The sequence below is a fragment of the Cimex lectularius genome, unplaced genomic scaffold (assembly GCF_000648675.2).
Source record: "Cimex lectularius strain Harlan isolate CLEC.00 unplaced genomic scaffold, Clec_2.1 scaffold6, whole genome shotgun sequence".
Lineage (NCBI taxonomy): Eukaryota > Metazoa > Arthropoda > Insecta > Hemiptera > Cimicidae > Cimex > Cimex lectularius.
In genome coordinates this window covers 2,880,015-2,904,596 of record NW_019392677.1, presented here as the reverse complement: position 1 = coordinate 2,904,596, position 24,582 = coordinate 2,880,015, and the positions used below count along the sequence as shown (strand labels likewise).

The window sequence follows — 24,582 nt, the reverse complement described above, 5'->3', positions numbered from 1 at the left end:
CAGCACTGAGAATTAATTATACTTTAAAACTATAAACTATCATATAATAAAAGATACAGTTTTGGAAAAAGCTGGAAAATAAATAATTTGATATTGATTGAAAGTGACACAACATTGTAGAAGTATTCAAATATTATTTAATTTTATAAGTTTGAATGAAGTGCCAATTTTTAAAAATATAAGATGAAATGTTTTGATTATCATTAATTAATACTAACATGAAATAAAATGACAAAATAAATAAGACGGAAAATTTATTATGACAGCGGAAGTCGAGGGAGAAGCTGCACTTCAGCCCGTGTCCTTTGAAGGATTTTCCGTTTTCCACGACCTCCTGGTTGGGCCGAAACCCGAACAAAAGCTGTAAGTCAAAAACAAAAAGAAAAACAAAGTCACCACCTTCTTAGAACAATAGAAGATAGGTAGATTCAAGAAAAACAATATAATAGCATCCAACAAAGAACTTTATTGTGCGTTTACTGCAAAACAGAATAGACTTTTCAATTACAATTTTCATTTTCTCATTCATACATAGTTCTTCAAATGCATGGCTTTTTAAAACAAAACAATAATATCAATAATAATAATTGAAGAGAAAATGTTGAAAAACTTATAATTGATAATTTAGTTAACACAATAGGAGTTTTCCTTATTTATTTTTTAAATTAACAATAATACGAAGTAAAATAATTTTTATATTATTTAGGAAAAAATAAATATATTAACAATTCCCATAATCCATTTAATCTCTTTTATTCTAATTACTTTTAAAAAACCCATAAATATTAATTTATTATCGTTACTGAAGAAATATAAGATTTTTTAGCTACAAAACTAGTGGTACAATGCACAGTACAAAATAAAACAATTAGAAAATCTGTGCCCTAACACCAATTATTTGGCATTTAAATATAAATTTAATCATTTATAAACAAATAATTACTGTACATGTGTATAAATAATGTGAAATACAAATTGCTGCTAGAGATTTTTATTTTATGTTAAATTAATTCTACAAACTTACTTTCAACAACTTCTATATACATTTATGCGAATTCAATCATTTTATCGTTTTTATCTCATGAAGTCATAACAATTCTTTCATATTTAATTTTAATTATCATATTGTTTTTCTTTCAATTGTCTGTTCGGCAATACTATTGTTTAATTCAAAGCAAAACTGAATGTATTGTGATTTTTTTAAATAAATAAATAAATAACTATGTAATATATATTTTTAATATATTACATATATATAAAGGGAATGTAATGTGCAATATACTTCGAGGTAGATATTTTCTAAATACAGTTTAAAAAAATGAAAATTTAATAACGACTTATCAAACTATTAAATATCAACATTCCTATGTAGGAATATATATATAATATATATACAAGTCTGGTGTTATGCGAAACTACAAACTATGAACAAAGTACCGCTGCTCCTTTATTTGTACATTATTATTTTATATGTATATATGTATATATATATATTTTTTTAAAGCTATCTCGTCTTTAAAGTTTGTACATAAAAGTACAAAAGCGCTAAATTTTTCCTTATATAATATTGTTTGTGGAACGGCGATGACACATTCGGGGTTCTACTTACAAATTTCACCCCACAGGGCATTGGCTTGTACTAACTAGGCAGACCGTTGTTCATATTGCGTTTGTCCGCCAAAGCTTGTCTGAATGTGACCAATGTTTTTCGTAGTGTTAAGCAAAAGCCCTTTGAAGCCGGAATCAATGGAAACTCGGGCAAGGCGATACCATCCGCCACTTCTCCAACTGTTAAGGATATGCATTAATTATTAATATACTTATCAAATTAAATACAAAAATTACAATTCAAAATTAAAGAAGAGGGAAACAATTACAGTACACTTAATAATTAATCTACTAGCCTCTTATATCTGTTTTATTCATTGCATTTCATATCATTTATTAAAAACTAATAAAAATAGTTAAGGTGGAAATATTGATTCATTAGTTGAAAACAATGGGTCTACTCACAAAAGGCTTTTCACCGTTATCTAAATTTTGAACCCCCAAATGCTCACCATCAGAATGAATAAAAAGACGGTTTAGGCGTTTACACAGAGCTCATCACTGTAAAGTAAAGGTCGCGGGTTCAAAACCAGCAGCCCTGCATTCGAGCCTGCCGTACTTACAACAAATGGGATTTTTTTTAAATTGTCTCCCCGAGGATTCATATAATGCCAGAGTTGAAACGTCTTTGTTAAAAAAAAAAAATATTAAAATAGTTTAAAATGTAAATTATAAGTCACATTCTCCAATTTTGTTGGCAAACGTATTTGTAAATTTTTAAATCTGACAATGAACATTTCAGGGTCTAAAATCAGAATAGTTATGTCCTGTTTTGCATGACCCCACATAGAACGGATCCACTTGTTTTTACTTTTTTTTGTAATGAAAATATTAATTATATTAACAAAATTATGTCTAAATACATACAATTGATAGTGTATTAATGTAATCGTAAATGTAATGATTGTATTTTAAATTTAGCAAATAAAGTACATTCAATCAATTAAATCTTGATACAGATTCAGACTGGCAGTCAATGAAAGAACATTGGAAATTGTTTAACATTGAGAGCCACTGAAAATATTGAACTTTCATAGAGAGAAATTAAGGATCATTTCAATTTCGTTTTCCAGGTAAGTGAATAACACACAGCTAACCAATACAGGAAGAGAGACTAACTGAAGGATCCAAGGCTACATCATCGAATTAACTGAATCCGACATGCAGCCTTTTGATAAATGAAGTTCTTGAACCAAAAATAAATATCGCAAGAAGTGGATAAAGAAGAACTGGATATTCTTCAAGAAACAGTGAATTTTACCAATAAAAACTAAAACAATATTCTGTGTTAAGGGGGGGGGGGCGCAGCACAATTTTCACTTTATGTGCTGAGAAACAGCACGTGATTTAATCGGGAGCATGACTGTAACTGGGGAAAAAAAAGTTTGTAGAACCATCATTTTCAACTAATAAAATTTATTCAACAACAGAAAATGACTTAAAAAAAAATTTAAATAAATATCAATTAGGTTTCATGATCCGATTGATAAAATAAATTATTTTCAATTAATTAATCTTTAATTAAGGTTTGGTTGAGATAAAAAAGTCAAGTTTGAAAAATGGCAAAAAGGAGGGAAAATTCAAAAGGTGGGGTTGAGATGGAAGTTGGTGTCGAAGGTCGTGGGTTTGAATCCCACTCATGACACCTTTTTTATCTCAACCAAAACCTTAATTAAAGATTAATTAATTGAAAATAATTTAAATAAATAATTAAAAGAATGATTAAAAGAAAGAGGTGGTAGTTGTGGGGGGGGGAAGGAAAAGAGGAATGATTAAAGTTTAAAAAACCTATGATTTATTTTTAAATCCTAGAAAATTGTTTATATACCTTCAGCTAAAAGATCCTTATATGATGTTGGAGTTGTAGGTGATAAAGGATGAGAATTGTTATATTTTTCAGAAATGTCTAGCCAGGAATCCAACCTCTGGCACAATCTACAAAGATATTCATAGCTTTAGTTGTGTTTTTTGACAATTTGACAAGCCCGATATTGAAAAAAGGACTTTACTTTTCAGCATGCTGATTGAAATGAGCATTGATCTCTTCTCTGAAGACTGGGGGAGGATTTACTATCAGTTTCGTCATGGCTTGGACAAGTTTAAGAACAACCATCTCGTTGTACATCCTTGAATTTTCTTTGCCCTGTTGTGATCCTTTCTGCTTTTCATAGCCAGCCTCGTTAAAGTAAGGTTCACTCACCAAAATTAAGCCTTTTGAAAGAAAATCGCTTAGCATCATGCAAATAAAATCCACATTGTGAAAACTAACCTTGAATTGAAACTATAATTTGAAGCAAATTGCTGGTCAAGGTCCATACTTCGGTCCCTTTACCAGACCAAGTACCAAGGAGACTTACACAAACTTTACCGTCCTCGTAAAGGTTCGGGTTCAGCCTGTCTGAGCAGTAAGATATATAATGGCAATGGGGTGGTGTTTTTGGATAATCTGCTGAAAGTTGGAAATCAAAGAAAAATAAGCCATCCTCATATGGAGTCCGTTCTGGCCCTCGAATCATCACAGAGAACAAATCCTATTGGTTTTTCACAAGTTAGATTTCTTAATACAAAGGAGAAAATAAGGTAAAATTACCATACGATCTTCAAACCCGGTTATCCAAATTCCTGAAGGAAGAGATGTTCTAAGGAGTTTGATTTCTCCTCGAACCCGCCTGAAGAACGATTTTGTATCCGTGGGTTGAAACATGGTCAATTTGAATTTGTGGCTATTTGGTGCTGTGTCTAATATTGTAAACACTGAAACATTTAAAGTATGTCTTTTATTCTTTGTGCTGTCGACTTATTTTCATTGAAACTTACCCCCTTTTTCATTGGGCTTGATAATACACTCGTTCGAATTAACTTCAATCGTACTGTTGAGCTCAGCAAGAGAATTGGGAATTACAAGATTAGAACCATCCTTAGTATCAATATCCCCATTTTCTTTAAGCTCAGGAAATCCATTTGCTCCTTTAGAAAAGCATACAATTTAAAATTGTGAGAATATAAAACTTGTAACATATACAACTGGTAATGTGAAAACATTTTTAAATCCATTCATGTTAATCATTTAATTAAATTTTAAAATAAAATCATAATTATACCAGGAGATGTTTCAGTTTTTTCCGTAAGCGGTCCACTGGGAGAAACACTGTTGGCTTCGGACATTGACCCTGTATTCCCTCCAAACCTTTAACACACATAATATATAAACTCAAACAATAAAATCAATAATAATCACAATACCTTCTTATAACTTCGGCATGTGCTTTCACAAGCTGTGCCAATATCAAAGAACAAAGCCTAACGCACACATTCACAGAACAGACAGGTTGATTCTGGACATTAACATTAGCAGCAACGTTTTGGTTTGAAACAGGATGGTTATTGGTGTCGTTGCTCACAGGTGGTCCAGACACTAATCTAGAAGCAGATATCCTAGCTTCAAGAGACGCTAGACTACCTGTGAGAAATTCACCAGAAGAATCCCGTCTACTCTTTTCCTCAGGTACATCCTCTACAATCTTCTCATCACCTTGGAAAATAATAAGAAATTATTTCAAACATTTTTTTATTAAGTGATATTTTAAAGTGAGGTTAATTAAATAATATGTATTCCTCCAGCGGGAGTGAAAAATGGTTTAAATCAAAAATTATGAAAATGAAAAAATGAGAATGAAAAAATAACAAAACTACTTCAGGAAGCTATGGTAATGTTGAGAGTATAAGAAAAGCAAATATGGTAAAATTATTATACGCCAGTCATTTAGGGAAAAAATTTGAATATTTTTTATGAGGATATTTCAACGACGAGGTTATACGAACCATCAGAGTGACGGTGTTTTTAGAAAAAAATTCAAACGCAGGGCTGCTGGATTCAAAACCGGGACCTTTACCTTACAGTAATGAGCGCTGTGTCAATGCCATAACCGTTGTGGCCACTGATACCCCCTAATTTAAACATTTACATGCAATTACTGAGTTTTCAATTTTTGACTTTATCCACTTTTCAAATAACCACAAATTTTACCAAAAGCAATTTCAATCAAAAGCTCTACATAAATGAAATTTTAATGAACTCGATGAAAAACATATCATTTGTAGCAGTTTATTCAAAATGATCTTGTCAAATCTTCTTGAAGAGATATAAAAAAACTTTGCATTTGAAAACATTCCAATCAGCCTGATCAATTTGGTTTTCAATTAAACTTTCATTCTGCAAATTTGTATATTCATGCTCAGTTGGTAAAACTTGAAATTCTCTGAACTTTATATAAAATAAAAAACCAACTAATTTTTCAATTGATAACCCTAATTGTACAAAACAAAAGCTTAACCAACACCCCACAGCAGTGTTACTAAATTAAATGGTAAGGGGAAGAAAAGGAAGAAAGGAAACAACCTAAGCAACTAATTCTTACAATCAGGCTACCTTTATTTTCAACGGTAAAATCTTCTTTTGACTTAGACTTTCTCACTTCTTCTACAGTCAGGATTACATCTTCCCCACCTGGTCACACGTCCATTATTTTAAAATCCAAAACAATTTCATGCATTTAGGCTTAGGGGGTTAAGTTGACTAAGTAGAAAAAAAAATAACTGGACTATGGTACTTACCAGAAATTTCGTTATGTGAAAATAGTCTGCTCACTTGGTCAGCCACTCTTTGAGCTGGGTTTGTCCGACCTTTCTCTCTCACCCTCTCGAGGAGCCCTTCAAAATGGCTTTCATGGAAAAACATAGTGCCCATCAATTTATCGAGATACCTGCAGATAAGTTAATCATACCCATTAGAATAGGCTCATTTAATTGACACATCTATATATAAATTATAATTATTTAAAGTTATTTTATTATTTTTAGACCAATTTATTTTTGAAGGATATAAAATAATTAACAATGTGTGGTGATTAGTGAGCGTTAGTCGATGATTATTCAGAAATTGTGAGATGCGTTCTGGTGTGAAGTAGGTTTCAGAAAAACATTTTCTTTATCGTGGGCACTCTCAACACGACACACAAGAAAGACACAATTATGCAGAAAACAAACAGCCCTGAAGATGGATGATCTCAATAAAGATCGAAATGTTGGCACGATAAAGAAAATGTTTTTTCTGAAACGTACGTCACACCATATCGCATCTCACGATTTTCGAATAATCATAATTAACAATACTAACAAGTTTAAAATAGTTAATTTTACTTGGGGGCATCGATGGCTGCAATGATTCAGGCGGTGACACAGTGCTCATCTCTATAAGGTAAAGGCCCCAGGTTTGAATGCAAAATGACCCTGCTGATATACTTATACAAATGATGTTTTCAAAAATTATTATTACAAACCGTATGTTTACGCCAATGTAAACATTTTTACGTATGAATAGTCAATAAGAAATCTTACAATTCATTATCTTAAATTTATCATTTTAAAAAATTATGAAAAACAGAAAATTTGTAAAAATCAAGGCGCTGGAGGGAGAAACAGGACATTTTCAGCAATACGCCATAAAAACAGTGAGTCACTGCCTGGTTTTCTACCTGTACGTACGAACGTACAACAGCTGTCTTCAGCCAGTCGCTCCCTGGTACGAACGCATCTTTGACTTCGTCTGGCGAGTGGCTCCCTGACTCCAATCAGGATAAACCCGAAATTATCGTCTGATCTTCAGTCGTGAGTCAGCATCAAGACGAACGAACATCCTTATTCTTTTCTTCTCAACATTGCCATTCTGTGTATCAACTTAGCTCTCTCTATATCTATATCTTTCTTTCTTGCTACCTTTGTTTAAGTTGTTTCTGGCCAGATTTTAGTTTCTGTATTTATATCATAAATTGTGAATTAATAAATTTATTTATCAAACGAATTATTTAACTTTTATTGTCACTAAATCCTTTATGCAACAGCCGGCAGGCTATCCCTGGTAGCGCCGGACTTGGAGGGTAGATATCCAATACTTTCTCCCACCGGCGTCTACGAAACACCGTCATAAAAAATAATAATAATTTATAAGTTAATTTTTCTGTGATATTTCGGCATCTTGCCATCCACAATGCAATAAAAAATAAACTGGTCTAAAAATAATGAAGAAATAAAACTAACCTCCCAGGGAAAAGTAGACAGACAACATAAAGTAGTCATATAAAATAGTAATTTTAACTTCATAACCATCAAAGAATCAATAATTTAAAATATATTGTGTCATTACCTGCAATCTTTATAAACTTCAAGAAGCTTTCTCATCACTTCTGTTGTTTGCAATGAGGGGTTTTGCGTGAAAATTTCTTCAAGACGGGACATGGCAATACGAGCTTTCTCAATGTTTGCTGCTAGTTTTGGCTTTAGGCTTTCATTATGTGTATCGTCCGTGCTGAAAAGAAATTAAACAGCTATCTGTCTTATTTTGTCTTCTTTTTATCTGTTTCCTTTTTAAAATGTTTAAATTTAAAATTATATTTAAAAACATATTCCGTTTTATTTTATTCAGCGTAACCAACTTTAATTAAATTGTGACATGTTTAAAAGCTAAAAATTACTCAAACATTTTGGACAAGGCAGTAGGTGGTAAGGATAAATAATTACAGAGATACTCTGTCATTTTGCATGACCCTACTAAATGTACAATTTGCTTTAACATTTTTTTTTTGGAAAGAAAAGATTAATTATATTGACAATTATGTATAAAACATACATACAAGAAATAATGTGTATATATATGATTCATCATAAATATAATGATTACTAATTTTGAATTTACCTTCAGGAGTATTTTCGCACTAAGTGAGATATGACTGTATTAAACATGTGGTACTTATCAGTCTCAAGTGATTTTTAGCTTATAAATTCTCAGTTTTTAACACAATTATAAATATATTTACTTTTCCTCATTGGAAGCTTCACTCTCTGTCTGCCAGGAATTATCATCGCTAGGGCCGTCATCCCAGTGTTCACCTCCATCCGAGTCGTATTCACCAACTTTATACAAGTCCTGAGGCCAGCACATAGATATGTGACCTTCGACCCACCAAACCCTGACTCTACCCTCAGGATAATTGTCAAGGACCTGCCCGGCTGTACAAACTTCATCCTCGCCTTGGAAGTTGGCTACTCGTATCACGACTGTTCCCGGGCGGTATTGGAAGTCCGGATGGTCTTTCAAGTCGTAAACGCTAACTTCATTTTCCATCAAGAGAGTTGGCCTGTGTGCAAGGGCATAATTAAAATTTATAATGAAATTACATATACAAGGCAACTTACTGTGGACTGTCAGTTGAGGTGTAGGTCTTAAACCATTTAACTGAAGCCGTTCTTCCAGCGTGGTCCACTGTTTGCACAACTCCGTAAACTCTCATGCAAGCCTCTTCCCTATTCTCAATGACGAAATCCCCAGGGAAAAACTCCTGATCATCAAGATGATGTATTGGATAAAGTTCAGTTGATGGAATTCCGACTTCAACTGAACCATCCTTTAAAATAAATATAAAAATGTGGTAAATTAATTGTAAAGTACTTAAAATATTTTATGGATCACTCACTTGCCATACAACATCTGCAGTTGACGAGGTGCTGATAGTCTCAACAATCACTTTGTTACCAGGTTCAATGTTCACATTAGGCATGGTTTTCTTCTGGGCTGTCCTTCGAAGCTTTTTTTTATGTAAAACCTATTATCCATAAAAAAATTGAAATTCTGTGATAAATAGAGATAATATGTGAAACACACCTTTGTAAGAGTTCTAACTGGAAGGGACGGATGCTTTTTACCACCATTGCTGATTATGCTTCCAATGCTACTTGTATTGCTGGCAGATTCTGATTCTTCCTCAGAGCTTTCTGTATTCCAATCAGTAGAATCTGAAACAACAAAATGCCACAAACATTTTAATAATAAGTAAACATATATCACTTCAACTTATTTGTTTATAATTGTGTAAATTTGTTAATTTATGAAAAATAACTGAGTAATGCAAACACAAAGCAAGCTCTCTTTTTGTGTATATATCAGAATAAACTTACTAGTTTCTGTTGATATATTTTCACCAGCCTCAGTGATGGTAACAGATTCATTAATTCCAACTTCAAGATGGCCATTTTCTGTTTGTAACTTTGATTTATTGCAGTCATTCTCAGATTTGTTAATATTATTTGTTACTGAAAGCAAAATTAATTATAACAGAAAAGGTAATAAGTTAAAAAGAAAAAAAAAACATATGATCAAATTAACAAAAACCTACATTTTTTTGTTTTACTCGGAGAATCTTTGTGCAAGTTTTTCTGTATATTAGGCGTGTCTTTGAATTTGTTTGAATCATGTTTGAGTATGAGCCTTTTCTGTTCTTTCCTCCACTGATCCTTCGTCGATATCTGATCTGTCGGTTTGATAGTATACGTATGCCTGTCACCGACTTGGAGGGTGCAAGGCTCAAAGACACTCAGCAGTTTAAGCCTCTTGATGTCATCGCCTTGGATAAGGAGTCGTGGCTGTTCTTTCTCAGAACCAGCGCCATCTTTCGAGTAGGCCCTACACTGCCAGTGGACAGCTACTGATTCGATTTCTACATCCTCAATGACAACCTGGTGAATATTCAAGAAACGTTAACTAGTTAATAGTAAAAATGCGGGTATGCCAACTGAATTGGATAGTTACCTTAATGATTTTATTGTTCTTGGATCTTAACTTTATCTGCTCTCTAGTGTGTGTAGGATCTTCCCGTTCAGCAATTTCATCCAGAAAGCTTAAAGGACCCCATAAGACTTGCCCAGGGTAATAATCGCCTCTGTGAGGGAAATCTACATCCTAATCATATAAAATCAACCTTGACAATTTTTCAACATTATTTTAAAGGAAACCAATTCCTTCTACTTACTGGATCTTTCTTTTCATCAAATATATCAAATCCTACTGTGTCTGGATCTGTAACGACACACTTGGACATATCAGGAAGCCTCAGATGGATTTTTGTATGCACTACTTTTATACCTCCAACCCACGAATCCAAGCACACTGCCTGATCTCTTGAAAGAATCTGGGAACAATGGAAATTTATGAAATGGAAATTGATGTAACATTATTCCTTGATGAAACAATGATCAACCTCAATTGGATTGAGATCTTTACTGTTGATTTTATTGATAATGTGCCTTGTTCCAACTATCTGGATTGAAGCCATAACCTCTATGTGCCGACAATAGCCTCTCTGCGTATCCTTGCCTTTTATCATCCTCCGTACAACATCACCAGGCATCAGAGATCGATCAGCTAATCCAACCTATAAATCAATATTGTTTAATAGGTTGATACTGCAAATACAATAGATAATTTCCAAAGAAATGCTATTAGTAATTTTATTTAGCAATATTACCATCCTGGTTAAAAATAATTATTACAATTTATTTCTAAGTTAGTGTCACGAGCGAGATTCGAACCCACGACCTTCGGCTTGACTTATCGTGACAAGTGGTCAGAGCAGCGGCGTATAGAGCCGAAGGTTGCAGGTTCGAATTCTACTCATGACATTAACTTTTTCATTTCAACAAAGACCTTACATAAAAAGATTAATTAATTGAAAGAAGTAATTGGGGTCAATCAGACCACTAAATATAAAGGATTATAATTTGTATAGAATCAAGCACATAAAAAAATTCTCTACATCAAGACTTAATTAAATTAAAATTCAGATAATGACTGATAATCAATATAAAATGTTTTTATTGAGGTTAATATCATTTGATTTTGTCCAAACTCTATGATTAAACAACTTTGTTGTAACTAAAAATGTCTCATCAAATGTCAGTCTAAAAATATATTTCACAAGTTAAATTTGCACTTGGATTGGAAAACATTAACAGAAAATAGCTCCGTACAAGTCGAGGCATTGTTACATACAATTAGTAAAAGAAGTTTGCATAAGCCCCAAAAAATAAAATAATATAAATTATTCATTTCTTTTTAAAAGGAAAAAAATGTTATACTTGGAGTATCTTCGTAAGGTCTATAACCAATATGTTTATATAGACATTTTTAGAGAAAATGTAAAGCCCAATGTCCAGAAAAGTGGACTTCGTGAGAATTTTGTTTGCCAACAAGAAAATGACCCAAAATATAAGAAAGATTGCAGATTTTTTTACTAACTGTAATGCTCAAAATACAGATCACTGAGAAAAACCAGTCTGTGAGTTGCATCATCGTACTGAACTATCGAATTATATATTTTTCAACGCAATTGAAAATGTTATAGATTTTAATTGGACATTGGTATATTTCACAGAGAAGGGCCAAAACAAGTGATAAAAAAAAATTAATAAATCTGTATGCAGACTTTTTTACTAACTGTATGACAACAATGTGGAGCATTCAATGCTCAAAATCTGGATCACCGGGAAAACCATCTTGTGAGCTGAACTTTTATATTCAACAATGACTATATTTTTTACAATAATTAAAAAAGTTATACTGTTTTAGTTAGTCATTGTTATACTACACAGAAAAAGGCCAAAACAACTGATAAAAAATTGATAAAATCAGTATACAACTAACTGCCAATGATGAACTTTAAGTGCTCAAAATCTGGAGCACAGTAAAAAAACAGTATGTGAGTCGAACCATCATTTTCAACTATGGAGCAGTATATTTTTTACAATAATTGAAAAAGTTATAGTTTTTGGTTGTTTATTGCTAAATTTTATGGAAATAGGCAAAAAAAATTGATAGAATCTGTAAGCAGACTTTTTTTTACTAATGTCAATGCCTGAAATCCAGTTCACTTCAAAAACCAGTGAGTCCAACCACCATTCAACTATTGAGCAGTATATTTTTTATAACTACAAATTTAATTATCATTCAATACTCAAAAACCAGAACACCGGGAAAAACCATCTTGTGAATAGAATCATTGCATTAACTACTGAACAATATATTTTTCAACAAAATTGAAATCCGGATCACTGTGAAAAACCAGTGTGAGTCGAACCATCATATTCAACTAATGAGCAGTATATTTTTTACAAATGAAAATGTTATAGTATCAGTATATTTCACGGTAAAGGCCAAAACAATTGATAAAAAATTAATAAATACTGAATGCAGTCTTTTTTCACTAACTGTACACCAATTAAAATGAGCATTCTATGCTCGAAATCCAGATCCCTGGGAAAAAGCAGTTTGTGAGTCAAACCATCATATTCAACTATTGAGTAGTATATTTTTTACAACAGAAAATTTTATAGTTTCGGCATATTTCACTGTAAAAGGCCAAAACGACTGATAAAAACTTAATAAAAACTGCATACAGACTTTTTTTCATTAATTTCTGCCAATGATGAGCATTCAATGCTCGAAATCTACATCACTGTGGAAAAACCAGTGAGTCCAACCATCATATTCAACTATTGAGCAGTATATTTTTTTACAATTGAAAATGTTCTAGTGTCAGTATATTTCACATTAAAAGGCCAAAAAACTGATAAAAAATTAATAACTTTTTTTTTACTAAATGCTGCTAATGATGATGAGCATTCAATGCTCGAAATCCACATCACTGCGGAAAAAACAGTGTGTTGAACCATCATATTCACCTAGTGAGCAGTATTTTTCACGAAAATTGGAAACTTTATAGTTTTTTAGTCGTTCATGGCCATATTTCACCAGAAAAGGACAAAACAACTGGTAAAATCTGTATTCAAACTTTTGTTTACTGTATACCTATGATTATATGAATTCAATGCTATTCAACTGTTGAACAGAATATTTTTTTAATTGAAAATGTTAGTATGTTTGGTATATTTCACCTAAAAAGGCCAAAACAACTGATAAAAAATAGTAAAAAATGTATGCAGACGTTTTTACTAACTGTATATATAAAGGAGAAATACTTTTCCAAAGTCATTAGGATAAAAAATAAACGGAGGAAGATAATGGAGGGAAGATTGTTGGCTTTTTCTTTTTTTTTTTTTTGCAAAATTATGTAATATTAATTATCAACTGATTATATCAATCAGTTCCGAACGTTGAAGATCTGTGTTCGTTTTTCGACAGTATTGTTTGGGCAAACCATAAAACCAGAAAGAGTTGGTACACGAGGAAAAGACGTGTTGATGCATGTACTTCAAAGGAAAAAGGATCATCTTTTATTTCGTCTGTTTTTTTTTGTTTTTTTCTATTTCAGTCAATGGTAAATTAAATCGGCCGAGGAAACAGACCCCGGTTAAAAATCACTCTGCTCCAATAATATTGTCAAAGAGTGAAAGCAATTATATGTATAAAAAAAATAAGTGTAAAACAAAAAAGGAAAGTGGAGTAAAAGAAAGAAGGAATATTTTGAAACCTTTCTTTCCGAGACGACTTCTTCCGCCCCGGTCGGATGCCAGGTGACTCTGATGTGTCCTTTTTTTATTTTAGCGCATTCCTCGTTATCTGAATTGTCGTCGCTGCTCACCAGCTCGGAATTTTCCAACACCATACCGAATTCAATGTTGCCCTTTTTATTGATTCGATAGACCTCGTCCTCGTAAAAATACTGGTGTTCGGACGCCATCTTGATGCCTGCCCCCTTTTATAATCCGCCTGGATCCCAATCGTAAAAAGTTAACTTCTCGTTGAAATACCCATGAGAATCTTAACACGGGCACTGACGCGAGCGAGACGGCAAGAGACGACGGTCAGAGCGAGACGGCACGATTCAGATTAGAGTCGGAGAGAGAGAGATGATCCGGACAACAAGCTTGCCAACACTCGCCCCTCTTTCTTTATTCATCATTGACGAAATCTGAAAGAATCGTCATTGCATCAATTTCCTTTATATCAGCCATTCATATACAAAAAAATAATAAAAACAATTAGCATCAACGCTTAAGGATATTTAACACAAAATGACATTTATTAAATATAAGAGCGGGCGTTAGTTTTTAAAAATGTAGGATTAACAAAACAACCCAACGATTTTTTTCGAGATTCCTTGTATTTTTTTTTTAAAGGAACTACATCATCAAAGGTTGAATGAAGCCAGTTTCAACTGATTTTTTGGGTGGTACATTTTTGTTCAAATTCTCACCTATTAGGTACCTCTTTGAAATATTTGATGCTGTGGAATATAGTCAGTAATTTTTATGGTTTTGTAAGTCTATCCAGTGCAAAATCAAAAAACAACTATATCATGTGCCTTACAGAAATTTTACCACTCACAGTATATTCCTTATTTGATAATATAATAGTAATATGTATGACCCACTTGTATAATGTGTTGGATTCGTGAGAAGGGGTCCAAGAATACAAGAAATTATTAAACAACCGGTTAATAAAAAACACACGCTTGTATAAGGTTGATCGGTGTGTCACAGTTGGTCGAAGTGTGCACGCCTTGGCCCTTTACAGGGAGCGAATAGGCACGGCATCCAATCCTTGGTCACGAGACTTGTCGGGTACCCTGTTCGATTTTTAAGAGAAAGGGGGTGTTTCCCATCTGTATTTGGCATTCGTAGTTTAGCCAAAGATTTGAGTCAACTCTTTGAATCTGTTTAATGTGCCAGGTATCTTATTTGCTCAGCTAAGCAAGGTTTACGATGTTTCGAGATTCGTTGTACTTTTTTAGAGGACTGTATTATTAAAGGTTGAATATCAATGAAGCTAGTTTAGTGAGTTTGTGAAGTTAGTTCTTTAGTTCCAACTGTTTTTTTTTTGTTTTTCTGTGGTACATTTTTGATCCATTTCTCACCTATATTGAGTACCCCTTTGAAATATTTGATGATGTGGAATATAGTCAAATAGTTATTTTTTTGGTTTTGTAAGTCTATCCAATACAAAATGAAAAGAGAACAATCATGTACCTTATTGTAGAAATTTGACCACGCCCATGGATATGGTTTATTTGGTATGATAGTCATGTGTATTAACCACTTGTGTAAAGTTGCTCGGTGTGTCGCAGTTGGTCGAGGAGTGTCACGCCTTGGCTCCTTACATGGAGCGAATAGGCACGGCACCTTGCAAAATGTATATATTTGTCACTATATTTATTAATTAGAATTACTTTTGTATAGGATAAGGCTGAAGATGCGTACAATGTAAGTGAAAAGCATCCCAAATAAATTAATAAAAGTTGGAACTAAAGGCTTCATCGATATTCGACCTTTGATGTTGGAGTTCCACCAAAAAAGTACAACGAACCTCGAAAAAAATCTTTAATATGATATAATTTCAAAATTTAAAATAAATCCTATCCAACTTTCTTAAGGGTATTGTATAAAATTGTCAACCAATGAAACTATCTGTCAACAATATTTTAATGTATGCTAGACCTACAGGAACAATTATTCTTTTTGTAGTGTTAAATATATTAAACAAATCAAAGTTAGTTAGCATAAGGACAAAACTTGCATTCAATTTCTGTCCATATCAGAAGACACTTTCCTCTTTCTAGACCTCATTTATTGTTTTTTAACAGGAAGTGGTTTTAAAAAATTACACTTACCGCTTTTTCCACGCTGGCATTTTGTATAATTTTCTTAAAACTGATTTCAAATTAGACGGCAAACCGAACTGAAAGGTTAAAATAATCAACTAAAAAAAAAGATTCTAAAAAAATATTGAAATTCCGCCGAAAAAATGTTTGAAACTGAAATTTTTTGAAAACATCTGTGGATCAATTACCAATTTTTATAGTGCCAAATCACGTCTACATATGTCTCTAAGCTCGAAAATGGTGAATTCCTTACATTAAAGTTGTAAAGAAGCAATTTACTATTTTTATTATTAATTTACAGTCTTTATATGTACTTCTTTCTCCAAGTTTACGTATTTATTCAAATCAGAATATTTTCAGAAGCAAAATAAAAAAAAAAAACGTCGTCATTGCTCAATAGAACAGTACACAATAAATAATGACCAATACTCTTAATTGATAGAAGAAAACTACTTTGAACTGATAATAGTTAAATTAGTTAGTAAAAACGTGTGTACAATTGAAATATACAAAACGTCTCACTGAATATATACATAAAATCATAAAACGGAATCATGTAAAGTACATCAGAGGTTTAGAAAGAATTAATTAAAGGAAACATCAAACTACATACTGTCATACAGCTCTACCAAGACAAAATGACAGACAGGTGCTCACTGAAGATGGCAAAATGCAGAACGCGTTTGAATAGTTCAACAAACCTAAGATTGAAAACGGTTCAGCATACTTTCATATAGTTTGATAATTACCTACCAACTTGGTATGCCTATCCTCGATGACTTGTCAATCAGACGTCGGCATTTCACATATATTCTTTAAAATAACTCAACGGGCCTGATTAACTAAATAAAAGACATGCGGATAAAACTACTACTAAACTAATTTCGTTTAACATAAGTACATAACAAACCTATACCCATTAATTCCAGTAAAGGATGTATTCGGCATGTAGAGAAAGGTTGCTCGATGTGTTCCATCTAATTGAAGGGTCAACTCATTGGCTCTATATAGAAAGCGTGTACGATTGTCACCCGATTTGAAAACGTGCTTGAGAACGGCAACGAATCTTTGGGTCCCCTGCTCCGATTGCTCCGGGACAGGGTTGTTTGATTATATATAGTGCTGATAGTTTTGTGTACCTAACGTGTATTGAGAGTGAATGTATTTATTAGCGTGAAGTGGTGTAAGATGGGGGAATATTGAGTACCTCATTAACACTTAATTAGGTTAGTTGTATAATAGGTGTAGTCTACTACCCTAATTGAGTGAAAGGTAAGCCTGCCGGTAACTTATTGTAAATGACAAAAGCTAGAATTGCCGTTGGGCTGTGAGAAGTGCTATCACTCAACTCAACTGTGCACATGTTATATATGTATGCAGATCGGGCTTATATAAATCCAAATCCAATTCAGGAAAAAAAAGATGGTCATAGTTCGAAAAAAACTACACCAGTGACAAAGAGTCACAAAAATAATACAAACTACGACACAACGAGAAAAAAAACTTTTATTGTGGTATACGTTCACAAAATATCTTTTGAATAATGCCGAATCGCACTTAAATTGCCATTGAATATACAAAACCGTGAAACGCCAGCTTGCAACATTTCAAAATCACCAGAAATAAGTGAAGTACTCCCGCAATGTAAGATAATTATACTGGATGAATGCACAACGGCGCATAAAAAAAATCATTGGAAGCATTGGATCGAACATTGCAAGATTTATGTGGAAGCGAATGGCCATTTGGTTATAATTGGCATGTGATTTTCAACAGATACCTGTTATTCTATGTTCGACACCATCTGATGAACTAAATTCATGTTTAAACGCATCACATTTGTAGAGACATTTTAAGACTCTAACCGATCCTAACCTAACTCTAACCTGAACCCGACTTCCCCCTACCCTACACCTAAGCTAATCCTAACCTATATCAGAAGGACCATTTTTCTTTATAGAACAAAAATTTAGAGATATATCAAAAAGAAACATTAATGTTAAAGATACAGTGGAATACTTTTTTTAAGTAAATAGATACTTGGGAAGAGTAAATTATCCGTCCAAAACTACTAACGGTGCAGGTAACGAAACTGCCTTCGGCCTTGCCCGTTCAGGTGCCACAGAGTCAGAGGCCGGGTCGCCTCTCGAACGAAGGTAGCAGAGTGTGTTATACTGTTATCGGCACTTTGTTCCTTCTTAACTTCGTATTCATCCGTGTTATCGGCACTGGCAAACTAAGTTTGCACTATGTATTTTCTACTTTAAAGTGTTCGATTAAGTCCGACCAGGTTCCCGCCGTTGCTCATGTACACACTTCACTCTGATTCTCACCCAAAATGTTCAGATGCAAGAAGAGGACGAAAATATTTCTATACATCGCGACCGCATTTATCACCATCGAACTTCTGTACTACTATTATTCCAGATCGGACTTTTCCAATATAGATTCAAGTAATTATTACTTGCTTATTTCTTTTCCTGAAAAAAAAAAAAAAAAAAATGGGCGGTGTCTTAACGAAAAGAAATTTGCCTTTTCAGGCTTGCAATGCAATTTAAAATGTCATTTATTGCTGTTAAATCACTACTTGGTACTGTATAGTTTTAAAACCTTACACTGTAAAAATTAAGTAACTTTTCGAAACAAAACATTTGTGTACTAAAAGTAGTTTTAGCTTATAGTTTTGATGTTGGGCATTGGCCTGCAAATCTGTTAACTCATGCTGAATGTACTGTCAGACCAACACCCAACATCGACTTTTAAAGCAGCCAGTCAGGCTGTTACTTAGAAGATATGTGTATAAAACTACTATACAACACTATTGCTAACTTTCAATTAATTAATCTTTTTATGTAAGGTCTTGGTTGAAATGAAAAAGTTAGTGTCACGAGCGGGATTCGAACCCAAGGTCCAAAAGCCCAAGGTTGTGAGTTTGAATCCTGCTTCCAAGAGACACTACCTTTTTCATTTCAACCAAGACCTTACATAAAAAGATTAATTAATTGAACAAAGTAATTTGATCAATCAGACCACTAAATATAATGGACTGTTGCTAACATTTCGTTTAACAAACAATGCCTTATTAACAATTTTAACCCAGGCTTATGCTAAACTTAAACTAAAAGCCATTCACCACAATGACTGCCATTATAAAGCCAAAAACACTTGTAAAAACAAATATGTATCATACACATAGGGATAGGGGCAGGGATAAAAGAGGTGGCCACAAGATCTTCTGCACCTCGACCTGAGTAGATCTATTGTGCTCTTCTAATTTTACTACTCACTAGCTAGCTTCAGAATGTTAATATACCTCCATAGCCTTGCCAGTCGCTCCTTAGTGGAGAATCTTGCTTGCCGCTTTTCCTCTCCTAGTTGCAAGAATCTGCATGTGCACAGACCCTCACAAAAACATAAAATGTGTTCTGCGGTCTCTGCCTTATTCCTGGTAATATCTTCACATGTTTCTTCAGTCAGGTCTCCTATTCATTCCATGTGACTTCTTGTATGGCAGAGCCTCGATTCTGGTTCGGTTATGGTTATTTTCCATTCCTTTGTAAATATTGTGGATGGCTCTTCTATGAACTCTTTGCATTCTCATGCCTGCGTATTCCACCAGGTTTTGCACACATTAAGGATCCATTTTTGGATGAATCTTTTTTTTATGGCAAGATCCTTGGCTACAATAGGATTCAGGGCCTAGATAATGACAAGGAGAGAGAATGAGAAGGACAATATATTCTTAAATTTACACAAACAAAATTCAACATCACCGAAACAAAACTTACAAAAAGGACCGAAACATAACATATAAACTACAGAACCTAATATAATAAAAGAAACAGAAATGGCAATTGGGTTCCTACCTCAGGACATACAAGAATGAACAGACTAATACAGAATAATAGCTACCTGCCATGAAATTTCTCCAGATATCCTTTCAAGAGTACGACAGTACCGAGAAAGAATTTGTTGGTGCCTGACCAAAACTGGCCAAAAGTTGTATGTAACAATAAATTAAATTAATTAATTAAATAATTTATTCCTTTAAAAAGTTGCTCCAAATTAAATATGTTTGCAATGTTGCACTCAGTGCAAAAAAAAAAGTTCAAACAATGTACATTGATGAGTATCCATTATATTTAGTAATCTATTGACCAAATTACTTCTTTCAATTAATTAATCTTTTTGCATAAGGTTTTGGCTGAAATGAAAAAGCTAGCGTCACGGGCAGGATTTGAACCCTGGTTCAAGCCGAAGGTTGGGTTCGAATCCCGCTCCTGACACTAGCTTTTTCACATCAACCAAAACCTTACATAAAAAGATTAATTGATCAATATCTTGCTGTTTGAAATAGTATGCTGTTTGTATCCCGCTATCCTATATAGTTAGAAATAGTGTTCTTGGGAAAGCAGACAAAAAATGAAGTTTAATGTGTTGGAAAAACATCCCAAAAAAATAGGGGAACAGAAGTTAAACTCACCCTGTGTATATGCATATAATATATATTAATTTAGTTCGTTTAAAAACTTCAATACATATATTTAAAAAAATATATTTTTTAAAAATTATTTTGTTAGATTAAATTTATTGTGTTATACACTAAAAAGAAATGTACATAGTTCGATTGTGAATTTATGAGGTTTTCCTTAAAAATCGCTCAACAATAGCATATTTAATTATTTGTTAAAGATAGTGTAAAAATGCATTTATTGTTGGTTTTTGTGGTTATGAATTATGATCATGTATTATTAATTAAAGCTGCATTTTTGTATTATTCACATTATTTTCACAATTATTTACATATTACATTTTTATAAAAAGATATGAATTATTTGCATTAAATAAAGAAATGTATTATATTTATATATTACATTTATTTATTTTTATATTTTCAATTCTGTTGCAGATGAAGTTTTAGCAAGATGGTACAATTATACACCAGGTAATTGATTGACACATTATTTATTTCTGGAAAATTAGTCTTATTTTTTATTCTTGTAGATTCATTGAATGGGCCAGCGGTCGCCATGGACAACCCGCAGCTATTAAATAAGATCACAAAACACTTTTTAATACCACCAGTAGACCCAGCTAACCATCCTTACAGCCTGAGTCATGCAAATGTCAAAGATCCATCAATGGGCCAGAGCGATAAAGTCAAGAGCATACTGGACAACAAAGTTGGTTTTTTTATTGAAATGTCCAAATGATATCACAAACAATTTTGATGATTATTTTAGACAAATGGGTTTTTCATCGAAGTTGGAGCTCTTGATGGAGAAACAAGATCTAATACTCTTTATTTCGAACGATACCTAAATTGGACAGGCCTTTTGATTGAACCCGATCCGCTTAATTTTGCTGAAATGTTACGGAAAAACAGAAGAGCTTGGCTCTCACCCTGCTGTGTGAGCATTAATCCATACCCAGAAATTGTCAGTAAACGTTTTCACTTCCTTTTTCATTTTTTATACATAAAAAATCAATTTGTTTTATTGATTTATAATGTTTGGACTTCCAGGTTCAATTCGAACAAAACAAAAATATGGGCAAAATTGTAGGAACAGGGGTTAATAATGACAAAAAAGAGAGCACAAGTACTGTCGATGTTCAATGTTTTCCCTTGTATTCGTACCTTTTAGCTCTCAACAGGACCCGAATTGATTACTTCAGCCTTGATGTTGAAGGTGCAGAGCTTGCCGTTCTCAAAACTATTCCTTTCCAGGCACTTGACATTCAGGTTAGATCAAAATACAGTTAAATAAAATTATAATTGTCCCAATACATATGTCATGTTTGGATTTAAATGTACTGCCTGCCCTTCGACACGCATGTTGCTATGACCAAAGGAGTAGGGACTAGAAAAGGGCAATTCCCTTTCTGTCCTCCATTGGGTGAGGAGCTGTTTTGTAAAATAAAATAATAGGTGTGCACACAAATGAAGTGAGTCAGTTAAATTTTGACCTCAAAATAAAAATATGTTAATTTTAAAAAAGGTTGCAACTAAAGACATATTTTTATTTAAAAAAAAACTTGATTTAACAGTTTTGATAAAAGTGTAATTTTACTTTAAAATAAGTCAAAACGAAAATATATTTATTATTTTTTTTATTTTACTTTTCTTTATCAAAATGAATTAAATTTGATTTTTTTAAAATAAGTATTTTTATTTTAGATTAGGTTGTAACAGAACATAAAAGTGTGTAGTATTTAATGAGCTTTAATTTAGATTATTAATTGATGAAAAAATAAAATGATTTTAGAATATTTAAATTACGTTAAACTTATTTGTTACTGGTGTGGGATCTTTAATTGTAGATATTGCGAATAGTTTTAGTTTTTGAAGGCTATTATAGTTTTTTTCTTTTTTCTAAGTAAAACATGCATAGCACACAAAATTCTCTCACTGACACCAATAATATACACCCTAGTTACTTTACCCACTTGCAACCTGGGCAGAATCCCCAGGCCAGTAGCTGTTTAGTGAACTTTATTTAGATCATCTTCAGGGCCTGGGATTTCCAAACATTATAATCGAAACAATGTAAAACCCAGGCCCTGAAGATGATCTAAATAAAGATCGAAACATTGGCACAATAAAGAAAATGTTTTTCTAAACCTACTTCACGCAAGACCACATATCACGATCTCCAAATAATAAAATTTGAGAGTGGTGGGTTGGATGATAGGTATGGTTGGATGAAATAATGTATTTAAGAATGAGTGAGTGTGTAGCCGGTCTTGGTTTAAATATTGGATGAGTTGGGGGCTGAAATGACCTTGTTCAAAGCCCTCGGAGATTAACTTTCACAGCTGGACAGACGAAATTGATGTCTGTCCCCATACTGCCAAACACTGAAATAATCATATTAATAATAATTATTGTGGCTGCTATGACAAGTCATAATGGTAAATTTTATACAAAGATGGATGGATGCAGAGTTACTTATTCTCTTTACAAAATATAAACTTAGATATATTGTTCTTAATATTTACTCTTTTTTTTCAACTCATGTATGAACGATATGTATTCACTTTATTATAAACAAAAAGTAATTTAAAATTAAATTAATTTTTTTAGCCCATCAGAATAAAATAATCACTTTTAACTTTTCAGACACTTTCTGTCGAATTTATCCATGTTCCTGGTGGTAAGGACGCTATATCAGATTTTATGTTCTCTCAGGGTTATATCGTCCACTCTGAGGTCACACATCATGACTGGCTCGCTAATGACTTTATATTTATGAAGGTTTAAATTGTCGATACCTTTAACACTTATTTTTAAATTATTGTCAAAGGTGCTTTGCCAGGAGACTGATAGATTTTGCCAATGTTTTTAGTAACTATAGTTGGTGTTTCTTGTCGGCTGGATGTCAGATACATGATTGTAGAATTTGTCAGTGTGGCAGCCAGAGAATGAACAACTCATCAATTCGTGACTTTTTTAATTTTTGGCACCGTTTTGGACTTAGTCCTTCATCAGGCAAAACATTTAGGATATGGAAATTGCGAAAATGAAAAATGTCTGCAAATCATGAACTGCTGAGTTGTACATTCTCTGGCCGTCACCCTGACAAATGCTCCAATCATGTTTTTAATAACAAAACATGTTAATTAATTTTGTATTGAAGTGAAGTTTCCTCCTTTATATTTATTAATTAAGTAATGACAGTTTCTTGAGTGATGTTCTGGTGCTATAATTGTAAAGGACCCTATGCTAAGCTTTTTTTTTTATTAATATTTATTCATTGAGTTACCAAATGTATGTATTCTGCTCAAACATGCATATGCGATTATGAAATATCATTTTTGTCTGTCCTCACCTTTTTAGAGCGAAAAAAGGGTAATTTTTTAAATTCCAGTCCTCTCTATTGGTACAACTATTTCTATAAATTTTGTAAAATTTTGTTGATTTTATAATTTAAATGAAAAATGTATGAGAAAAATATCAACAAGAATAAATTAAATTTATTTTTCCTACAAAAACTTTTAATGTTACATTTCTACCTCATCAGTATGCAAAATTAAATCCCCATAGAATGCAAAGATAAGTATTATATGCAATTAGTGGCTCTAGTTAATCGTGGTTTTTTAAGTATTTAATTAAATTGTTGAAGTGATTTAGTGTATGCTTGAACTGTTTAGTGCCTTACTAATTGTTTATATATGAAAAGGATTAATACAAAATTGTATTTAAGATTAACATTGGAATGTATATGTCACATTGCTGTTTGGTTAATAAATATTTGAAATGTTTTGACTTTACTGGTTTACATAAACTGCTCTCCCTTTCCAAAAAAGGAAAAAAAGTACTCCACTGATTTGAAAAATTATACAATGAATAAAATAAATCCTCGAAATTGAAACTTGTTTCTTGACAACTGATTAGATATTTGACTTCAGGTGAGAACAGTCTGGTTTTTGTCATCTTTGCAACTTTACTGACGGATTTTCAGATCTTAATGGATGTTAATGTCAAATGAACTATGTATAGAAGCTTAAATTGAATGTAGTACTCAAT

At 32.7% G+C, this 24,582-nt stretch overlaps 2 protein-coding genes across 4 annotated transcripts; one reads left to right on the top strand and one right to left on the bottom strand.

Annotated features, from left to right (window-relative positions):
• Positions 1–237: 237 nt before the first annotated feature.
• LOC106673859 ((E3-independent) E2 ubiquitin-conjugating enzyme UBE2O) lies at positions 238–16,251 on the bottom strand. Of its 3 annotated transcripts, none has more exons than XM_014406208.2 (23): positions 16,065–16,251; positions 13,926–14,366; positions 10,698–10,871; positions 10,470–10,628; positions 10,250–10,399; positions 9,837–10,176; positions 9,619–9,753; positions 9,326–9,456; positions 9,138–9,266; positions 8,860–9,068; positions 8,481–8,801; positions 7,811–7,972; positions 6,223–6,371; positions 6,038–6,115; positions 4,852–5,140; positions 4,710–4,795; positions 4,426–4,575; positions 4,199–4,362; positions 3,878–4,139; positions 3,618–3,819; positions 3,437–3,543; positions 1,610–1,788; positions 238–361 (listed from the first exon to the last, which is right to left on the bottom strand). In XM_014406208.2, the coding sequence occupies exons 2-22, from the start codon at positions 14,133–14,135 to the stop codon at positions 1,640–1,642; spliced, it is 3,756 nt and encodes a 1,251-aa protein (XP_014261694.1). In that variant the 5' UTR covers positions 14,136–14,366; positions 16,065–16,251; the 3' UTR covers positions 238–361; positions 1,610–1,639. The 3 variants fall into 3 exon arrangements, with proteins under 3 accessions (XP_014261694.1, XP_014261695.1, XP_014261696.1); XM_014406209.2 differs by having other exon boundaries at positions 4,426–4,576; positions 4,714–4,795; XM_014406210.2 differs by lacking the exon at positions 6,038–6,115.
• Positions 16,252–18,176: 1,925 nt separating this feature from the next.
• Positions 18,177–24,322, top strand: LOC106673783 (protein Star-like). Its single transcript, XM_014406041.2, has 6 exons — positions 18,177–18,508; positions 20,965–21,000; positions 21,060–21,238; positions 21,299–21,493; positions 21,580–21,798; positions 23,176–24,322. The coding sequence occupies exons 1-6, from the start codon at positions 18,394–18,396 to the stop codon at positions 23,314–23,316; spliced, it is 885 nt and encodes a 294-aa protein (XP_014261527.1). The 5' UTR covers positions 18,177–18,393; the 3' UTR covers positions 23,317–24,322.
• Positions 24,323–24,582: the final 260 nt, after the last annotated feature.

Excerpts from the sequence above, each read along its gene's own strand:
- LOC106673859 (XM_014406208.2), bottom strand. The coding sequence starts at position 14,135 with ATGGCGTCCGAACACCAGTATTTTTACGAGGACGAGGTCTATCGAATC. Across the intron at positions 9,754-9,836 it reads TCCGAGTAAAACAAAAAAAT|TAACAAATAATATTAACAAA; the intron begins GTAGGTTTTTGT and ends TTTTGCTTTCAG. Across the intron at positions 3,820-3,877 it reads AATTATAGTTTCAATTCAAG|GCTTAATTTTGGTGAGTGAA; the intron begins GTTAGTTTTCAC and ends TTCTTTCAAAAG.
- LOC106673783 (XM_014406041.2), top strand. The coding sequence starts at position 18,394 with ATGTTCAGATGCAAGAAGAGGACGAAAATATTTCTATACATCGCGACC. Across the intron at positions 18,509-20,964 it reads CTTTTCCAATATAGATTCAA|ATGAAGTTTTAGCAAGATGG; the intron begins GTAATTATTACT and ends ATTCTGTTGCAG. Across the intron at positions 21,799-23,175 it reads TCCAGGCACTTGACATTCAG|ACACTTTCTGTCGAATTTAT; the intron begins GTTAGATCAAAA and ends TTAACTTTTCAG.